This window comes from Rhincodon typus, chromosome 3 (assembly GCF_021869965.1).
Source record: "Rhincodon typus isolate 14 chromosome 3, sRhiTyp1.1, whole genome shotgun sequence".
NCBI classification, from domain to species: Eukaryota; Metazoa; Chordata; class Chondrichthyes; order Orectolobiformes; family Rhincodontidae; genus Rhincodon; species Rhincodon typus.
Genome location: NC_063334.1, coordinates 103,279,901 through 103,302,470, shown reverse-complemented (window position 1 = coordinate 103,302,470; position 22,570 = coordinate 103,279,901). Strand labels below are relative to the sequence as shown.

The window sequence follows — 22,570 nt, the reverse complement described above, 5'->3', positions numbered from 1 at the left end:
ACTCCCAAATCCCATGAAAGAATTAAGAGAAAGGAAATACCTGTGGCTGGTGAAGATTGTGGGAGATAGTTTGATCATTTCACCACTCTTTGTGGGGAGTTGTGTTTCATCATTTTTCTCATCAATACATTGATTCTGATTTTAAATTTACAATCCACGCACATAAACTCCTTCATCAGTAGAAAATGTTTATCAATCTTCTCAAAATCCTAAAAGCCTCAATCAATCACTTTCTACATTGCAGGTTATACAAACTGAGCTAATGGAATTCCTCCAAATATTTTAACTCTTGAAGGCCTGGTAATGTACTGGTGAATCTTTGCTGAATTCCTTTCAAAGCTAATGTACCCTTTCTAAGATGCAGCACCTAGAACAGCCTGTCTTACTTTAGATGTGGTATGATCAGGGTTTTGTACAGCTGCAGCAAAACTCCCTCTTAATATTCTGACTCTTTAGAGACAAATGCTTACATTACCATGCCCTTTTGATTAGTTTTTGTACCTGCCCACTTTATTTTTCTGATCGAGATAAATGTGCCCCTAAAATTCTTTTGGATCTCCATTGTTCCTAGCTTTTGATCATCTAAACAATACTCAGACCTATTTTTTGTTGATCTAAAATGGATGACCTCACACTGTGCAATAAAAACAGAATCGTCATAGTGGGTGACTTTAACTTGTCTGGTATTGACTGGGACTCCCTTAGAGCAGGAGGCTTAGACGGGGCGGAATTTGTTAAGTATGTCCAAGAGAGTTTCTTGAAACAGTGTGTGGTTAGTCCAACTAGAGTAGGGGCCATCCTGGACCTTGTACTGGCTAATGAACTAGGATAAGTCAGGACCTTGCCAGAAGGTACTAAATTGAGAGAGGGCAAATTATGTCAGCATTAGGCAGGAGCTAGGGAATGTTAATTGGGAGGAGCTGTTAGCAGGCAAGTCCACAGTTGACATGTGGGAACTGTTTAAGGACCTGCTGGGGAGAGTTCAAGACCGGCATATTCCAGTAAGGAGGAAGGACAAGGATGGCAAGGTAAGGGACTTTTGGATAACAAGGGAGGTTGTGAATTTAGTCAAAAGAAAAAAAAGAAGCATATGTTAGGTGTAGGAAGCTAAAATCGGACAGGGCCCATGAGGAATATAAAGAAAGCAGGAAAGTACTCAAGCAGGGAATTAGGAGAGCAAGAAGGGGCCATGAAATGACCTTGGCAAGTAGGGTTAAAGAGAATCCCAAGGCATTCTATAGTTTAATTAAAAACAAGAGGACAACCAGGGAGAAGGTAGGACCACTCAAAATTAAGGAGGGAACTCGTGCTTGGAGGCAGAGAATGTGGGTGTAAAGACTGCGACGAACATTACATTGGACAGATAGGAAGGAAACTGGCCAAAAGAGTACATGAACACCAACTAGCAACTAAAAGGCATGACCAGTACTCCATACATACAGATAAGGAGGATGACCAGTTCAATTGGGACAACCTCAGGATCCTAGGACAGGCCAAACAGAGACATGCACGGGAATTCCTAGGGGCTTGGTTCTCCACCAAGAAGGTCATCAATAAACACATAGAACTAGACCCTATATATACACCACTGCGAAGAAAAACCGGGAATGAGGTAATCAAATCCAACGGACCCCAGAGTTTAAATACCAGGTGAGAAAATACAACAGCGCTTCATCAGAGGCTGCACTGATGATGTTACCCAGCAGGGTCATGAAACCTCTGCAAACTGACGAACCAGTTTGGCGAGAGAACCAACCGTAGCATCCACAACCCGAACTACAGATCTACTCAAGAACTTTAGAATGTGGGTGAGATCCTAAGTGAGTACTTTGCATTGGTATTCACCCATGAAAAGGATATGGAGGGTAGTGAGATTTGTGTGGAGAATGCTAATATGCTAGGGCATTTTGAGATCAAGAAAGAAGTGGTGTTGGAGCATTAAGATGGATAAGTCTGCAGGGTGCTATGGTATCTACCCCAGGGCATTGAGAGATGCAAGAGAGGAGATTGCTGGGCCTTGACCAAGATCTTTGTATCCTCGCTCACCAGTGGAGAGGTCCTGGAGGACTGGTGAGTAGCTAATGTTGTTCCTCTGTTCAAGAAGGGAAATAGGGATAATCTAGGAAACTATAGACCAGTGAGTCTTACATTGGTGATTGGGAAGGTGTTAGAGATAAGGTGTTAGGGATAAGATTTATGCACATTTGGAAAATCATGGCCTAATTAGGGATGTCAGCATGGCTTTGTGCAGGGCAGGTCATGTCTTACTAACTTGATTGAATTTTTCAAGGAGGTGACGAAGGTGATCGATGAGGGTACAGCAGTGGATGTTGTTTACATGGGTTTTCATAAGGCTTTCGACAAGGTCCCTCATGGTAGGGTCATCCAGAAAATTTAGATGAATGGGATCCATGTGGATTCAGATTTGGCTTGCCCATAGAAGGCAGTGGTTGGAAGAGTGTTTTTCAGCCTGGAGGTCTGTCACAGGTGGTGTTCAGCAAGGAACTGTGCTGGGACCTCTGCTGTTTGTGATATATATAAGTGACTTAGATGAAAATGTAGATGGGTGGGTTAGTAAGTTTGCAGATGATACAAAGATCGGTGGAGTTGTGGATAGTGTCAAAGGAAACCACGGGATATAGATCAATTGCAGATATGGGTGGAGAAATGGCAGATGGAGTTTAATCCAGGGAAGTGTGAGGTGCTGCACTTTGGGACATCAAATGTTAAGCAAAAGTATAGTTAATGGCAGGACTCTGAACAGCATTGATGTACAGAAAGATCTTGGGTTTCAAGGGCCTAACTTCCTGAAAGTAGCCACGCAAGTAGATACAGCAGTAAAGAAGGCATATGGCATGCTTGTCTTTATTGGTTGAGGAATTGAGTACAAGAGTCAGGGTGTCATGTTGCAGGTTTATAAGACTTTGGTTAGGCCACATTTAGAATATTCTGTTCAATTCTGGTCACCACATTATAGGAAGGATATGGAGGCTTTGGAGAGGGAGCAGAAAAGATTCACCAGGATACTGCCTGGAATAGAGGGTATGAGTGGCGGAGGCTGAGGGGAAACTTGACAGAAGTCTATAACGTTATGAGATGCATAGATAGAGTTGACAGTCAAAATCTTTCTCCCAGAGTTGAAATATCTAATATTAGGGGACATGCATTTTAGGTTAGAGGAGGAAAGTTCAAAGGAGACATGAGGGGCAAGTTTTTTACACAGACTGGTTGGAGTCTGGAACATACTTTCGGGGTAGTGGTGAAGGCAGATACAATTGGGGCATTTAAGGGACTTTTAGATAAGCATACGAATATGCAAGGAATGGAGGGATACGGACTAATGGCAGGCAAAAGGGATTAGTTTCATTTGGTGTCATGTTTAGCACAACATTCTGGGCCAAAGGACCCATTCCTGTGCTGTACACTTCTATGTTCTATGTTAAACTGAAGTGGCATCCGTCTGTCACAATTTTGGATGTTCATGTAATGTATCATTCTCACTTCTTGTAATTTTCTGCTCTCATTTACACTATTTACCATGCCACTAATCTTTGTGCATTTACCAAACTTTGATATATGGCTCTCTACTGCAATATCTGACTTATTAATATAGTGATAAGTCAATGAGATACCATCAGCCGCTTTGTCAATTTTGAGTACACACCCATTATCCCTGCTCTCTGTTCTATTTCATAACCAAACTCTGAACTAGGTCAACAATGTGCTTTCAATTCCATGAGCTTTACTTTCAGCTAAGATTCTCTTATGTAGACCTTATAAGAGTACCTTTTGGAAGAATATATAGGTTTCATCCATAGACAAATTGTCATTTTTGATTTTGTTACTGCTTTAGATTCTTCTCAAAAATTCAATTAGATTTGCAATATATGATCTACCCTTTTACAAAACCCTGTTGGTTTTCTCTAATCAGTTTTATTACCCAGTTGTTCAGTCACTTTGTTCTACAGTATAGATACCAGTAACCTCTTCACAGTGGAGGTTGGATTAACAGGTACGTAAATTCCTGGCTTTTCATTCTCACTATTCTCAAACACTGGAACTACATTTTCAACTTTCCAATTCAAGAGGCAGGGGGAGGGACAGAGACCGTAGGCCCTGAGGCCATTTGTTCCCTAGGCCCCCAAGCCTGCTGACCTGAGTGAAGTGGTCCAAGTCCTGACATGACAATAACAGGACCCCAAGAGCCCCCGAGCCCTAGATTTTGGGCCATGACAGACAGTCCTGCCCAGCACCCTAAGTCAATTCCTGAGTCAAGAGAGCTCAAGAAGGTTCTGACTAAATTAACTGCATTTCCCTGATCTACTTCCTTCAAAATCCTGGAATGGACTATCAGGTCGTGGTGATTTGTTAGACTTTAGCATTTTTATTTATTCTAATACTGTTTCTGTGTTACATTAACTCCTGTAGTTTCCAGTCCTTCGTTGGTTTCCCTGGAAGTCAGGTATGGTATCCTCTTTCGTTATCGTGAAAACTTACAAAAACCAATTATTCAACAAGCCTTCTTGCCCTCATGGCTGAAAAGAAAACACCTCATCCTATCAGTTCCTGAAGAAGCCTTCACCTTTCAGGATCAGACAGCTAAGTATCTCACGACGAAGCATCATCCTGTCTTGGGCCCATTGCAGTACTTGTGAGTACCTCCAACACAAAAGGTTCAGAGCATAAAACCACATTTATCTCCATCTCCGGACTGTCAACTGTTTTAAAGAATAAGTGCTTCAATAAAAGGGGAGGGGGCGGGGGAGAGGGGAGGGGGTCGGGGAGAGAGAGAGAGGGATTCATGTGATGACAAGGTATATGCATTGTGACTAAACCAAGTCAAACTAAACACCAGAACATTGTATCATGGGGAATGTTTGTTCATTTGTTCTCTCGCATGGCAGTGGGAAACAAGGTGATTTTAAAGCTCAAGATCATTTTTAGAGAAATGCAGTTGCACCCTCAACATACTGGGTGGCTTGGCATGGTCATGTGATCTCTATGTCTGCTTCAAGTGGCTGTGTGTGTAATTTGTGGTGACTATTAAACACATAACACCTGGAATATGTGTCAGGGTGAAGAGCTAAAAATGTGTGGATCTTCAGAGCTGTTAAGACAGCCAGCTAATTAAAGAAGGAAGTTGAAAGAAAGACTGCGACTTTGAATTACTGGGTGAATCAAAATAGCTGTGCATTTTTCCACTCTGGGCTTTTGTGGATATGAAAAGAGATGTAAGACAGAGATGGGGTTTTTCTACTCGCAGTGGAAAAACCATGAAAAAAGCTATAGAATTAATAAGAAAACTTGAGGATATAGGAGATATCTGTGCTCAGAAAAGGTTGTCACTGCCTAGATCTCACTGAAGAGCAGAACAGCTAAACAGCAGAAACATTGAAAGTTTTAGAGGCACACTTTAAACCTCACATTAATATTATGTTTGAACGATATTTGTTCAACATCTGAGGTCAGGGGAGACTATTGATCAGAATATAATTGCACTGATACATCTTTCTAGTTCCTGAGAGTTAGGATAATTGAAAGGTAACCTCATCATAGATATGGTTGTCCTAAGCTTAAGGGATCGTGCTGCAAAACCTATTCTCAAGCAAGCTATCAACATGCACAAAAATCTGAGATTGTCTGAAATCAGCTATAGTGTATGAATGAGACAATGAACAAGGTATATGCTGAGAAATATCCTAACCCAATGAGAATGAGAGACTAGGAAAAAACAATAAATTGTCGCAGAAAAGCCAGTAGAATGATCAAGGTCAGAGATAGAGGATGTAAACAGTGCAGAGAGCATCATACAACAGAAAAAGAAGTATGCCAGGCATGGGGAAAGCAGGGCTGCAAATGCAAGAAGGTGCTTTGTACACAAGTGTTTAGCTAGAAAGAAGTAAAGTAAGCCTGCAACCCGATGTCAACAAATGGTAATGCCAATTGCTTTACACTATACAACAGACTGGCAATATTCAATCTAAAGGTGATAAGTGGTTTGTGTCTATTAGGATGATGACTCCAGTAGGATTGGTAAATGTCAGATAAACACCAGTACTTCATGAAATATTAAGAGTTTCACACATCTGTGCAAAATGGCTTGAGATGGTGATCCATGAATATATAGAACATAGAACAGTACAGCACAGTACAGGCCCTTCGGCCCACAATGTTGTGCCGACCTATTAGCCTATTAAGATCAATCTACCCTGCATACCCTACATTTTACTATCCTCCATGTGCCTTTCCAAGAGGCGCCTAAAAGTCTCTAAAGTATCTAACTCCACTACCACTGCCGGCAGTGCATTCCACATGCCCACCGCTCTCTGTGTGAAGAACCTACTTCTGACATCTCCCCGATACCTTCCTCCAATCACCTTAAAATTATGCCCCTTGTAACAGTCATTTCTGCCTTGGGAAAAAGTCTCTGACTATCCACTCTATCTATGCCTCTCATCATCTTTCACACCTCTATCAAGTCACCTCTCATCCTTCTTCACTCCAATGAAAAAAGCCCTAGCTCCCTCAATCTTTCCTCATAAGACCTGCCCTCCAGTCCAGGCAGCATCCTGGTAAATCTCCTCTGCACCCTCTCTAAAGCTTCCACATCTTTCCTGTAATGAGGTGACCAGAACTGAACACAATATTCCAAGTGTGGTCTAACCAGAGTTTTATAGAGCTGCAGCATAACCTCTTAAACTCAATTCCCTTGCTAATGAAAGCCGACACACCATACGCCTTCTTTACAACTCTATCAACTTGGGTAGCAACTTTGAGGGATCTATGGACGTGGACCCCAAGATCCCTCTGTTCCTCCACACTGCTGAGAATCCTGCCATTAACCCTGCATTCTGCATTCAAATTTGACCTTCCAAAATTAATCACTTCACACTTTTCTGGGTTGAATTCCATCTGCTACTTTTTTGCCCAGCTCTGCATCCTGTCAATGTCCCGTTGCAACCTACAACAGCCCTCCACGCTGTCCACAATTCCACCAACCTTTATGTCATCGGCAAACTTACTAACCCACCCTTCCACTTCCTCATCCAAGTCATTCATAAAGATCACAAAGAGCAGAGGTCCCAGAACAGATATAGAGAAGCACAGGTGTTTGAGATCCTAAACAGTATTTCACGTCAGTACTTACTGTGGAGAAAGACTAGTAAATTCAGGGAAATAAACAGCGATGTCTTGAAAAGAGTCCACACTACAGAAGAGTGATGTTGGAGGTCTTGAAAAGCTTGATCAAATGTATCTGAGGACGTTTGGGAAACCAGGGATGAATTTGCGGGACCCCAAGCAGAGATATTTCCCTCAAGCGCAGGAGGTTGTAGGGTGACCTTTTAGAGGTTTATGAATGCCTGAGCAGCATATATAAGGTGAATAGACAACGTCTTTGCTCCCAGGGTAGGGGAGTCCAAAAGTAGAGAGCATAGGTTTGAGGTGACAGGGGAAAGCTTTAAAACAGACCTGAGGGGTAACGTTTTCTACACAAAGAATGGTGCAAATATGGAACGAAATGCCAGAGGAAGTGGTGGAGATAAGTACAATTACAACATTGAAAAGACATTGGGGCAGGTACACGGACAGGAAAGGTTTGAAAGGATACAGGCCAAACGCAGGCAAATGTGACTTGTTCAGTTTGGGAAACCTGGTCGGCATGGACGAGTTGGTCCAAAGGGTCTCTTTCCGTGCTTCACAATTCTATGACTCCAGTTACTGGAGGAGGAGACTACCGAGATAAGGCATGTTGCAGAGACTGAAGCAAGTTACAGAGATAGGGATGGTGGTCAGGATTGGAGTACGTTTCAAATATATGGAGGGATTGTAGAATCCTGGCAACACCCTTGTAAACCTTTTCTGAAGTCTTGGGTTTACGCATACATTGCATTAAATGCTGCGTGATGCTGGTGACAGAAATAGGAGCAGTTATAAGAGTTAGAATGATTGAAGACACTGGTCCACGAGACATGACATAGATACAGTCATGGAGGGGGAGCACAGAACAGAAAGATCAGAGACAGCATTACCGCCCTGTCGTGGGAGATTTGCTTTCACTTCTGCTGTGCTGATCCTCACAAAGACAGCACAGGCCTGGATTGATAACTGTGAACTTCCTCTGCTGTCTTCAGAAGGTACAGCATCACAAAGCTTAAAGCAGGCCTCCCATGACGACTAGTGATTGAGTCTGACTCAGTAATTAGGGAAGAAAATCTGCCATCTTCACTTGGTCAGGCCTACACATGTCCTCAGACCCACAGGAACATGGCTGACTCACAACTACCCTCTGAAATGGCACAGCAAGCCATTCAGTTCAAGGGTAGCTAGGGGTGGGCAATAAATGCTGGCCAGCCAGAGACACTCACATCTCATGAGTGAATAAATAATAACTGGAACCGTGCTGGGACCAGTGTCCTGGCCAAGCATATCAGTAGGTTTATGGACAGGGCTTTAAACTGACAGAGAGGGTATAGGGACAGGGTTCAGGGGAATGGAGATTTCCAAATCCAAACAGAAAATGTGATCGGAACAGCATGATGATGTGGCTGAAGACAAGCAGAAAGGGACAGGAAGCACAGAGTTTCACGAAAACTATACATCAGTTTGTGACAGGAAATCATGGTATAAAGTACATGATAATGTTACTTTTTGGAATGGACAAAGTATGTGCAATAAAATAGTGGCATTCGAAGAGGAGCTCGGAGAATGTTTTTGTCAGTATTTCTTTGAATAACATGTTGTGCAACTGGCTAAGGATGTAACTATCCCAGATCGACTGTTGTGTGATGAAGCTGAGTGAATGAGTAATGTCATACTGAGAGATCCTCCAGGAAATTGTGAAAAAGTGGAATTCCAAGGGATAATGAAGTTTTAATGTGACCATACAAGGAACAAGGAACAATTAGAAACAGAAACAAAGCCAATTGTATGACATTGAGAGGAGAACTGACCATTGTAAACAGGGTAAACTGACTGAAATGTATGGCCGTAAATGTACAGTGGAAAACATTTGAAGGAACAGTGTAAAATATCCAACAAAAGGACATTCCATTGAAACTGACAAAAGCTCAGCAGGAAATTCCTACATGTGTCTCACTCAGGATGTAAAGGAACATATTCAATTGAAACAGCCTTAGAAGACCACAAAAAAATCCGAACAAATCAGAAGAAAGAGACTGTTTAGCAAAAGAGGATTACCAAAGTATGGACGTAGGTATTAAAGGGATTGCAAGGGATTTCCTAGCAGAGGAATGCAGTAGGAAGAGGAAACATTGTTGGGATTTATTGAGATGATAGGAACAGGGAGAGTTGAAGGTGCTGGAGGTGATGAGAGTGTTACGGAAAGTGGCAAGGTCCTAAACGATGTTACAAATCCAGGAGGAATTGCTGAGCTGGAGGTGATGATGGAATGGCACTCATCCCATGAGGAAAAACTAAATTGTGAGCCTAAAGCAATGGGAAGAATGAAGATCTGCAGTTCTGGAGAGTAGACATGAAACAAAATTCACTCACCTCAGTTACAGTCATAGAGTTGTACAGCATGAAAACAGACCCTTCGGTCCAACTTGTCCATGCCGACCAGATGTCCTAAATTAATCTAGTCCTATTTTCCAGCATTTGGCCCATAGCCCTCTAATCCCTTCCTATTTATGTTCCCATCAAGATGCCTTTTAAATGTTGTAATTGTACCAGCCTCCTCTGGCAGCTCATTCCAAACACGTGCCCCACTCTGCATGAAAACGTTGCCCCTTAGATCCCTTTTAAATCTTTCCGCTCTCACCTTAAACCATTGCCGTCTAGTTTTGAACTCCCCTGCCCTGAGGAAAAGACCTTGATTATTCACCCTATCCATGCCCCTCATGATTTTACAAACTTCTACAAAGGTCACACACGCTCCAGGGAAAATAGCCCCAGCCTATTCAGCCTCTCCCTTTAGTTTAAATCTCCAATCCTGGCAACTCCCTTGTAAACCTTTTCTGAAGTCTTGGGTTTACGCATACATTGCATTAAATGCTGCGTGATGCTGAGAACAGTTTTAGATGTATGTTAAGAGCAATTAAAGGCAACGGATTAAGAAAAGCATAAAAGTCGTTAATAAAGCACATTTGCTTCATTGTCACATTTCAAAAGCATAGTGTGCTAATCTCTTAACTCGGTAATATGCACACCAGAGTCCGAGCTCAACATGAAAACAAGGCTGTTGTTTAAACATTGTCTGGAGGGAACACCACCCTGTTCGAGGTGATATCCTTTGAAATGTTGTGTCACACTAAGACTCTGCCTACTGCCTTTAAATGTGGGTCAAATGATCAATTTCTGTGCTGGAATTTATTTTAATCCACTCATAGAATATGCTATCAATGGGAAGGTCAGCATTTATTAGGAAAAGGGGGTGGTAAGCTATTTTAGCCATACCATATGGACACATTCCAGCTATTAGTGAGGGAAGAGACTGAAGGAAGGGCAATATTTTCCAAACCAGGATGATGACTGGTGAGTGGTTTGGAGGGGAACTTAGAGTTATTGAGCCAGAGCTGTAGAGCATGGAAAGAGGCTGTTCAGTCCAACTCGTCTATGCCAAACAGATATCCTAAATAAATCTAGTCCTATTTGCCAGCATATGGCCCATATCCTTCTAAACCCTTCCCATTCACATATCTATCCAGATGCTTTTTAAATGTTGTAATTGCACCAGTCTCCACCACTTCCTCCGGCAGCTCGTTCCATACATGTGCCATGCTCTGTGTGAAAAGGCTGCTCCTTAGATTCTTTATAAATCTTTCTGCTCTCACCTTAAACCTATGCCCGCTCTAGTTTTGGACTCCCAAACCCTGGGAAAAAGACCTTGTCTATTTACCGTATCGATGCCCTTCATGAATTTTATAAACCTCTTTCAGGTCACCCCTCAACCTCCGACACTCCAGGGAAAATAGCTCCAGTCTATTCAGCCTCTCCCTGCAGCTCAAACCCTCCAACCATGGCAACATCCTTGTCAATCTTTTCTGAACTCTTTCAGAAAACCTGGTAGATCTCTGTGGTAAAGATTTCCACAAATTCACTTTTCTGTGAGAGAAGGAATTCTTCCTGGCCTCTGTCTTAAATGGGCTACACTTTACTCTGAGGTTATGTCATCTGGTCCTGGACTCTCCCACAAGGGGAAACAACCTTTCTGCATCTACCCTGATAAGACCCCTAAGAATCTTACATGTTTTAATAATGTTGCCTCTCATTTTTTCTAAACTAGAATGTGTACAGGCCTGATCAATCAACGTCTCCTCATAAGACAATGTCTTTATACCAGGAATCAATCTGGTGATCCTTCTCTGGGCTACCGCCAATACCATTAGATCTTTGCTTAAACAAGGGGATCAAAACTATCCACAGTATTCCAGCTGTGGTTTGATGAGTAACACACAAAAACAGAAATTGCTGGAGAAGATCAGCAGATCTCGCAGCATCTGTAGCAAGAAAACAGAATTAACATTTCAACAGGTCAATAAACTCCAAGCATTAACTCTGCATTCTCTCCACAGATGCTGCCAGCCCTGCTGAGTTTCTACAGCAATTTTTGTTTTTGTGTGTTAGTGCTTTTTCTTTCTACCTTGCACGTTATTTTGATCCAAATAATTACTCAATACCTTCTTGAATATCCCAATGAACTTGCCTCCACCACATTTCCAGTGCATTCCATATCCTAACTATTCATTGAGTGAAAACATCTTTGCAGTGAGGTTTTGCTAAAACTATACCAGGCACTAATCAAACCATGAAAGTAAAACAAAGAACTGTGGAGGGTGGAGATTTGAAACTCATTAAAACAGAAATTGCTGGAGAAACTCAGCAGATCTCGCAGTGTCTATAGCAAGAAAACAGAGTTAACATTTCAATGGGTCAATAAACTCGAAGCATTAACTCTGCGTTCTCTCCACAGCAGCGCTGGCAGTATCTGTGGAGAGAACGCAGAGTTAATGCTTCGAGTTTATTGACCCATTGAAATGTTAACTCTGTTTTCTTGCTATAGACACTGCGAGATCTGCTGAGTTTCTCCAGCAATTTCTGTTTTAATGAGTTTCAAATCTCCACCCTCCACAGTTCTTTGTTTTACTTTCATGGTTTGATTAGTGCCTGGTATAGTTTTAGCAAAATGCCCTTTTCACAAAATGCAAAGATCTTTCACTGCTTTTGTACTCAGCTGAAGTTTTTTGGACAGTTGTGGGCACTACATTATAGGAAAGATGTGAATGTATTGAGAGGGTACAGAAGCTGTATACAAAAAATGGTTCAGGGATCAGAAATTTCAGTTCTGAAGACAGATTGATGAAGTTTGGACAGTTCTCCTTGAAAAGAAAAAGGTTGAAAAGAGATATGGTTTTCAAAATGAGGGGCTAGACAGAGTAGATAGGGAGAAGTTGTTCCCACTTGTAGAGGGATCAAGAACCAACAGGCATAGATTAAAGTGATTTGCAAAGATGTTTTCACTCAATGAATAGTTAGGATATGGAATGCATTGGAAATGTGGTGGAGGCAAGTTCATTGAGGCATTCAAGAAGGTATTGAATGATTATTTGGATCAAAATAATGTGCAAGGTAGAAAGAAAAAGCAAGAGATTTGCACTGGGTAATGATGTTTATCTGAAGAGCTGATGCAGACATAATGGGCTGAATGCCTTCTCTGTGCCATAATACTTCTGTAGTTCTATGATTTGGGCTTGCTGGATCAATTCTTTTTGTTGGCAGTGCTTCAGATTCTTTTGCAAATTATCTTAATTGGAATAGAAAAACTGGGGTAGGTCATTTAGCTCCTTGAGTCTGTTCTACTATCAACTTATCATTAGACATCAAAAAAGAGAAGTGGTTGCAACACTGACCTCTGGAAGCACCATTAATTACTTCTCTCCATTTTGAGAAACAACAGTTCTTCTCCCTGTTATATTTCGTTTAGTCAATTCTGTATCCACACAAGCACTGTGTCTATAACTTCATAGACTTGAGTCTTTATAAGAAGATAGTTTTGTGGTGTCCTGTTAAATGCCTCCCAAGAGCCCATACACACATCAATCACCAGACCTTCATTAATCGGCTCAATTATTTTATCAAAGAACTCAAAAATATCCTTAACAAGTTGGTTTTCATGTATTGTTTTTATTCATTCATGGGATGAGGGCGTCGCTGGCTAGGCCAGCGTTTTTTGCCCATCCCTAATTGCCCAGAGAGCGGTTAAGTGTTAACCACATTCTTCTGGGTCTGGAGTCACATGTAGGCCAGACCAGGTAAGGATGGCAGTTTCCTTCCCTAAAGGACAGTAGTGAACCAGATGGGTTTTTCTGACCATCAACAATGGCTTCTTGATCATCATTAGACTCCTAATTCCAGATTTTTTTTAAACCAAATTCAAATTCCAAAATCTGCTGTGGCGGGATCTGGACTCCAGGACATTGTTTGGTTTGCTGGAATAATAGCCCAGCACTAATACCATTAGGCCAACACATCCCCAAGGGAGGTACCCCACATGTTTCCAAATGCCAAGTGATTTTGTCCTGGATTGTTGACTCTAAATGTTTCCCACCACCAGTGTTAGGCTGGCTGAGCACTACCAGCGCTTTCAGTAGCTTCCCTTAACTCAATTTAGTTATTTTATCCTATCCAATTTCTCCACAAACTTCTTATTTACAGTGACAATGACCTGTATGCCTCTGTCTTAAGTCTTTTTGATCTGTACATCTTTGCTTACTATGATCTGCCTGTACTGCTCGTAAACAAAGCTTTTCACTGTACTTTGGTACAGGTGGCAGTCAATCAATCAATCAAATCTTTAATGAATACTGATGCAAAATATTATTTTCGTACTCCAGCTTGCCTCCACAGGAATTTCATAGAATCCCGACAGTGTGGAAGGAAGCCATTCGGCCTATCAAGTCTGCACCAATTCTCCAAACAGGATCCCACCCAGCCCCAGCCCCACATTAACGCGGTTAATGCACCTAGCCTATGCATCCCTAAGCACTATAGGCAATTGCAGTATGGCCAATCTGCCTAAACTACATATCTTTGGACTGTGGGAGGAAACCGGAGCACCCAGAAGAAACCCATGCAGACACAGGGAGAATGTGCACACAGACAGCCACCTAAAGCTGGAATTGAACCTGGCTCCCTAGTGCTGTGAGGCAGCATTGCCAATCTCTGAGCCACTAAAGGAATTTCTCCTTTGTTGTTTTTAATTCACTGGACTCTTCCTTTGACTATCTTTTTACTATATCTATAATAGTATTGTGGTTTCATCTTAATGTCAAATGTTCGTCTGGTCCCCTATACTCCCTTTGTTGCTTTTATTTCCTTTCCAGTTTACCCTGTACTTTTTGTATTCGGTCTAGTTCTTTCATTTGTAAATCTGGTGCATGTCCTTTCACTGTTACACTTTTATCTCTATAACTTCAGCCATCCTGGAATCCAGGCTTTGGGATGCTGTTCTTTTTCCTCCCATCAACTGTGTCTATCCTTTCCTGAAATATTCCTCTTTGGACTCACATTTGCTGTTTTACTTGCCAATCTGCCTAGGCCAGATCACTTTTCAACTCACTGAAATTAACCCTCCTCTGCTTTGAATATTTTCATGCCTGAGTTTCCTTCTTCCATTTCCACAACTGTTCTAAACGTAATGATTTTGTCACTACTATTTTCCAAATGCTCGCCATTGAAACATTGCCCAAAATCAAATCCAACACTGCTCTTTTCCCCATTGGGCTGTAATCGTACACAGCAGGAAAGCTATTATGTACACATTTTAAGAATTCTTCCACTTTATACTTTACATTGACATTTTCCTCAACAGTTTCACTTCAAGTTCACAGCATTTGCAAATTTCCAATTCATGTATATATTAGTTTGCTCAAAATAACTCAACTCAACTCAAAAAGCAACTCAACTCAATTCAAATTAAAATGTATCTTCTGAGACAAAATCCAAATGAACTCACCTCCTGCGTATTTTTAGTGTGTAGGTAGTAGTATTTGTATAGGGTTTTCCAGGATTCCATGCACAGTTCAAGCCTCTTTCAATTTCTTTAATGTAGTAGCATTGCAGGTTGTGTGGTCCATCTGATGTCCAGGAATAAACACATGCTTTATAACAGTGCACTTTGAAATTATTTTTCACTGCAACCAATTCTTCAAGTTTGAGACTGTTTGCAAAACGGTGCCGAACACATCTCCAAAGAACAACGGATATATATATAAGCCTGGAATTCACGATGAGCAAAGCTATCATATAATGCTTCAGCAAGAACATTTAAAATTCTATCCACTGTATTTTAAAAGAACAACAGCTGTATTTATTTAGTGCTTTTAATGCAGCAAAGCATCCCAAAGCATTTAACAGTAGCGCTAACAAACAAAGTTTGACACTGAGCCACATAAGGAGAAATAAGTCAGATGAACTAAAGCTTGACCAAAGAGGCATATTTGAAGGAACAGAAAGAGAGAGAAATATTTAGGAAGGAAATTTCAGAGTCTGGGCCTTGGCAGCTGAAAACATAGATTGAATTGATGGAGCAATTAAATATCAAGGATACTGAACAGCTCAGAATTGGAGGAGTGCAGTTATTCTGGTGAGGTGAGGCCATGGACAGATTTGTAAACAATGATGGAAATTTTAAAAATTGAAGCATTGCTTAACCAGGAGCCAAAGTAGATCAGTTATGACAGTTGTGATTGGTTATCAAGACTTAGCATGACCTGTGTAATGGGCAGCAGCGCATTAGATGAACTCTTGTTTATGGAGGGCAGTAAGTGGGAGGCTGGTCAGGAGTGGATTGGAATAATCACATCAAAGTTGCATTGATGATGATTTAAGCAATGAATGAGCTACGGTGAGGTAGAGTCAGACAAAATTACTAAAGTGAAAATTAATGCCTTAGCAATGGCACTGGTACGTGGTCCAAAGTTCATCTCAGGATCAAATGCCTTATATAGAATAATAGTGGTGAAAGGATTTCCATGCTATATTTCATAAAGTAATTACAACAATGAGCTTTTTGAGAAGTAAACAAAATACCCATTGGCATTTTATTCAGTTGAATTAGATAAAGGTTATGTTTTCCATTTGAGCACTGCCACTCAGAGCATTAAGCACTGGCAGCATGTATTGGCTGCCTAGACATAAGTTTAATTTAATGGTTGGCAGATCATGGATCGTTTGTGCTTGTTTTCCCAATATGACCTCCCAACAAATGAGATTCACCACTGAAAGTGTGCGGGTGCATTTTTCACCTTATTCTGTTCAAGTTTCCTAGCAGTATATGTACAACACTATTAATTTAGAACAAAATTTTCTTTCACCCATTATCTCACCCTTATTATCTCTTAATCAGCTTTTCTTCTGTCCTGGCCTGCTCTCCATAATCTTCTCGTCTACCTACCCCTTTCATATCTCTCTCTCACTTAGCTCCAACCACACCTATCCACTCACTTCTCCCCTTCCTTCCCCCCTTCCCCCAACTCAGCTCCAGCACAAATACCAGGCTTTCCTAGCTACAAACAATTCTGATGAAGAATCATTGGACCCAAAACTCTGCTTTCTCTCCACAGGTGCTGCCAGACCTGTTCAGTTTCACCAGCAATTTCTGGTTTTGTTTCAGATCTCCACTCAAATAGCAGCAATGCTGAACTTTCTGCCCTTTGTGAACAATTCATAGATACTTATATCTTTTTGACTCATCTCTTATTTCTAATCTGTGTGTACATTTTATGTTACTAATTCTTCTTGCATTTATATTTAGCAATTAATAAACTCACCTTTTGTTGGCTCAAGAAAGCCTGGTTATATTATTCATTTTCAAACATTCACTGGGTCAAGGAGAAAGGTATCAAATAAAAATAAATTAGCCTCATTGTAACCAACTGTGGCAGCAAGCGAATAAAGTCAGAGAGCCAGTTCATCTCATGATTTGGGGTATCGCATCTGGAACCGTGCTAAACAAGGAAACCTGCCTTGGGTGTGGGCATAGCAATATGCACATCTCAGTTCATTGGCCTGAACATGCAACACAATGGCTAAAGAAGGATTTGAAAAGACGGCCAACCGTTTTTCTGACATGAGCTACTGTATTTGCAGTCAATACAACATGCTCTCCATATACTCTTTGAAGTATTTTAAGTTTATAACCAGTTCTGCATCAGCTGTAGTCAGTGCAGCATTTGATGCACAGCAGTAATGATGAAAAGATAGCCTCTACTCAGAATGAACTGACTACCAATGTTACACAACTCTTTTTTACTTTGTTTTAATACACATTTAGCATTAGTACTGTGCTGTCTACATGCCAGAAGTGTATACTGTGGGGTTTTAAGCTACAGGATTTGTAGAAATACAACTCAATTACCTTGACTGAGGCATTCAGCTTCAATTGAAATCAACGCAGTACCCTATGATTTCATCAAATTTAATTTCAAATAGTAAATTCTACCTAAAATAAATTACACTAAGTTATGCAAATTATGGTATAAGAATAAAATCTGTTGGACAATCCACTCCAAGCTTCTAAGCCTAACTGTTGTTGCATGTAATACATTACAGATGTGGATTATTCGAGTACAGGAGCAGGGATGTCTTGCTGCAATTGTACAGGGTCTTGGTGAGACCACACCTGGAGTATTGTGTGCAGTTTTGGTCTCCTTATCTGAGAAAGGATGTTCTGGCTATGGAGGGAGTGCAACAGAGATTTATCAGATTGACTTCTGGGATGGCAGGTCTGATGCATAAAGAGAAGCTAGATCAGTTAGGACTATATTCAGTAGATTTTAGAAGAATGAAGGAGGATCTCATAGAAACCTATAAAATTCCAACAGGACTAGACAGGGTAAATGCCGGAATTGTGTATCTGTTGACACAGGAGTCCAGAACCAGGGGTCAGAGTCTAAGGAAACAGAGTGGGCCAATTAGGCCTGAGGTGAGAAGAAATTTCTTTATCAAGAGAGTGGTGAGCCTGCGCAATTCTCTGCCACAGAAAGTGGTTGAGGTTAAAACATTGAATGTTTTTAAGAAGGAACTAGATATAGTTCTTAGTGCTAAAGGGATCAAAGGAAATGGGGAGAAAGCAAGAACAGGGCACTGGGTTGCATGATCAGCCATGATCATTTGAATAGCGCAGCAGACTCAAAGGGCTGAATGGCCTACTTCTGCTTCTTTTTTAAAATTTTCTAAGCCACTTTTGGAATACTGTGTTCAATTCTGGTCTTCCTGCTAGAGAAAAGACATTACAAAACTTTAAAGGGTTCAGAAAAGATTTACAAGGATATTGCCAGGGTTGGAGGGTTTGAGCTATAGGGAGAGGTTGAATAGACTGGGGCTATTTTTCCTGGAGCATCAGAGGCTGAGGGGCGACCTTACAGAGATTTATAATATCATGAGGGGCATGGAAAGGGTGAATAGTCAAGGGCATTTCCCCAGGGTAGGGGAGTGCAAAACTAGAGGGCATAGGTTTAAGGTGAGAGAGAAAAGATTTAAAAGAGACCTAAGTGGCAACTTTTTCATGCAGAGGGTGCTGCTTGTAAGCAATGGGTTGTCAGAGGAGGTAGTGGAAGCTGGTACAATTATAACAATTAAAAAGCACCTGGATGAGTTTATGAATAAAAAAGGTTTAGAGGGATAAGGATCAAATGCTGGTAAATGGAACTAGGTTAATTTAGGATTTCTGGTCGGCATGTTGAGTTGGACCAAAGGCTCTGTTCCCACACAGTACATTTCTATGACTCTAAGAATGCCTAAGAAGATTGCACTGTGTGCTACATTACAGGAGTTTTTTTCTCCAAAACCTAATGTTATACAGTGAGAATTGTTTAAGTCTTTGTCAAAAGCTGATTCAAAAAACACTCATACAATTTATGCACACCACATTTTAGATTAACATTATCACTGTGATTGCATTTCTCATCCTATTAGGGAAGCTGTCTGTGTACTGGTAATTGAAATGCTGCTGAGGAGAAGCTAAATACAACTTCAAGTTGTTTCCTTAAGAAAACTCCCAGATTTCTAACCTGCTGATGACACCAGAGAAACTTTGCTGATTGTGAATAACTGACTAAAATTGATATTGTTTAAATGTATACTGTCTGGAAGATAGACCAATGGAATTGAGAAACCATGTAGTAACAGGAAGTTCTGAAAGTGACAATGTAAAAACTGTAGCTGCTATTTTCAATCCTTGAATGTGAAATTATATTAGAGCATAATAAATAGAATGTTGTGAGTTTCAGAATTACAGCTGTCTAAATTCACTATTATTCACAGATATAGGAAAATAACATGTACTGTAAATGAGTCATATTGTTGATTCAGCTTTTAACTTCTACAACAGGTGGAGATTTAAGATTTGGAAATTAGTTGGTACACCTTAACGGAAAGGGATGTTCCAAAACGACTGTACACATTTAACTACGACAGCAAGATAAACTAAAGTCATAATTATTATTAGTGGCATAATGGTTAAGAATAGTGTCACAGCACAACGGCAAGCAGGTAATGTTGAACTTATATAAGACACTTCTTAGATCTCAGCTGGAGTAATGTACACAGTTCCGGGTGTGGAAGGAAGGAAGAGAAAGTGCAGAAGAGATTTACAAAAAATGGTTCCAGAATGAGAAACATCATTGACGAGGATAGATCAGAATGGTTTGGTACTCCTTGGACAGAAAATAGCGAAGGGGAAATATCATAAGAGGGTTTCAAAGCCATGATTGGTCTGGATGATTATTTGAATAGATATAATGTGCAAGGTTATAGAGACAAGGCAGGAGATTGGCACTAAGCCATAATGCTGTTGGGGAGCTGGTACAGACATGATGGGCCAAACTGCTTCCTTCTACATCATAATAATTCTGTTATTCTATTCTGTGTGAGTTGCATGCAATATCATTTAGACACATTTGCAACTACAGTGCACAGGTGATGGGTGTTTAAGTTGACACTGGACTACTAATCAGGCAGATAAATTTTTCTTGGATGATGCCGTGCTGGCAGTGCAGAATACTGTATGGAAAACATTCATGCTTAACTTGCATCTTGCACAAGTCAAGGTGGAATGCCTTTGGGATTCAAAGGATGTCCTATCTTCCACAGATGTCCAACCTCTAACCTACTGTAGTAGCTATGTCATTTATGTGGTTGGTGCAGCTCAGTTTCTGATCAATGAAGACCCCCAGAACATTGAAGCTGAGACATTCAGCAATGGTAATGTCAGTGAATGTCAATTTCAAGGAATTATGAACCTGCACCCCAAAGTCTCTGGGTTCAGCAATACTCCCCAGAATCTTACATTAAGTGTATAAGTCCTGCCCTGATTTGCTTTTCCAAAATGCAGAACCTGACATTTATCTAAATTAAACTCCACCTGCCACTCCTCAGCCCATTGGCCCATCTGATCAAGGTCCTATTGTATTCTGAGGTAACCTTCTTTGCTGCCCACTACACCTCCAATCTTGGTGTCATCTGCAAACTTCTGACCAAATGATGGAAGAAAGATCATTGATGAAGCAATTAAAGATGACTGGGCCTAGGATACAATTCTAAGAAACTCCCAAAACGTTGTCCTCGGATGGAAGTGATTGACTTCCAACAATTGCAACCATCTTGCTATGACTCCAACCAGTGGAGAGGTTTCCCCTTGATTTCTATTGACAAAGTTTATTTGTGATCCTTGACATGATACTTGGACAAATATTGCCTGATGTCAAGGGTAGTCACTCTCATCTTCTCCCTTGAATTAATCTTATTTGTCCATGTTTTGACTAAGTCAATATTGAAGTCTGGAGCTGAGCTATCCTGGCTGAATCCAAATCAAGATTTGATGAATGAGCTGTCAGTGAAATACTGACAGTGAAGCTTGACAGTATGAAATTAGAATTAGAATCCCTACAGTGTGGAAACAGGCCCTTCGGCCCAACAAGTCCACACCGAACCTCAGAGCATCCCACCCAGATCCATCCCCCTATGACCCACCTAATATACACCCTCTACCTCCCTGAACACTACGGGCAATTTAGCATGGCCAATCCACCTAACCTGCACATCTTTGGACTGTGGGAGGAAACCAGAGCGCCCGGAGGAAACCCACGCAGACAATGTGCAAACTCCACACAGACAGTCGCCCGAGGCTGGAATCAAACCCAGGTCCCTGGCGCTGTGAGGCAGCAGTGCTAACCACTGTGCCACCGTGTCGCCCACTCTTATGTGACAACTCTTTGCGTCATTTTGTTGATATATGAGAGTTGGCTGATAGGAAAGTAATTGATTAAGTTGGATCTGTCCTGAGCAACTTTCAACATTATTGGCTTGATGCCAGTGTCATAGTTGTACTGGAACAGATTTGTTGTGGTTCCAGTTAAGAGTTGTAACCAAGGAGGGAGATGATAGTGATTTGGTAATGTCAATCATTAATTAATAATTCAGAGGCTCAGATTAAAACTCTGAAGATGTGGGTTTAAATCTTGGCTGCAGTAAGTTAAATCCAATTAATAAATCTGGAATATAAATTTATCTCAGTGATGCTACCATGAAACAGTCATTGATTTCCATAATACCTATCTGGTTCACTCACGTCCTTGAGGAAAGGAAATCTGCTGTTCTTACTTCATTTGGCCAACAAGTGATTCCAGATTCACTGCCTAACTTTTAATTGCCCTTTGAAATGGCCTTTCAAACCATTCAGTTAAAAAGTAATTCTGGATGGGCAACAAGCATTGGCCCTGCCAGCAATGCCTACGTCCTATGAAAGAATAAAGAATTAAACATTTTCATTAAAAAAAAACTAGAAAATAGGAAATGATCACTGTGATATGAACAACAGATAAAGATTAGTTGTGGTGAGACGACATAAAAAATGTCTGGTCTTACGACTGTTTTGCTCAGTGTTTCAATGGTTTGGTTTAGAATGAATGTGCTGAGTATATAGTTAAACAAATAGCAGGAGTTAAAATGAGTTCCAAATCACATTTACACTGTAATAATACTATGGGCAGTTTGAAATACTAAGCATTTATTCCTGATAATGTAAAGAGGAAATTTGAAAAACATCAGTTAGAAGGAAATGTAATTAGAACAAAAATTGGCGAGATGTCAGTGATGTAGTTAGATTGGAACAGCTCTGATGTGATGTCAGTTTAATATAAAAATCACTAAACATTTCATGGAAACATGAAGTGCTAAATTGAAAATCATAACCAGATGTTAAGCAAAAAGATAAAGATTAAGTTATGGTGACAATATTGAAGAAAAGTGTGTTCTGGTAGTGTTGTTCAGTAGTTAAATTATTTGGCTGAGAGATGCAATACTCAATACAAATTTAAAAGTATCCAATATTAGAGCACTCAACATTAAAGTACTCAATACCTTTTTAAAAGTACTCAATATTAAAGTACTTAAAATAATCTACATATTTAAATGTACTCATATTAAAGTACACTATTTACTCAACAAGTATTTAAAAGTCATAAAAACCAAAAGAACTGCAGATGCTGTAAATCAGGAACAAAACAAAGTTGCTGGAAAAGCTCAGCAGGTCTGGCAGTATCTGTGAAGG

General features: G+C 40.6%; 1 protein-coding gene across 1 annotated transcript in view; it reads right to left on the bottom strand.

Moving 5' to 3' along the window:
• LOC109914295 (interleukin-31 receptor subunit alpha-like) overlaps positions 1–22,570 on the bottom strand; it is an 84,741-nt gene that overhangs the window by 59,995 nt on the left and 2,176 nt on the right. The window contains exon 3 of the mRNA XM_048593864.1: positions 14,975–15,134. Coding sequence (XP_048449821.1) covers positions 14,975–15,134 — 160 coding nt within the window. The remainder of the gene's footprint in view (positions 1–14,974; positions 15,135–22,570) is intronic.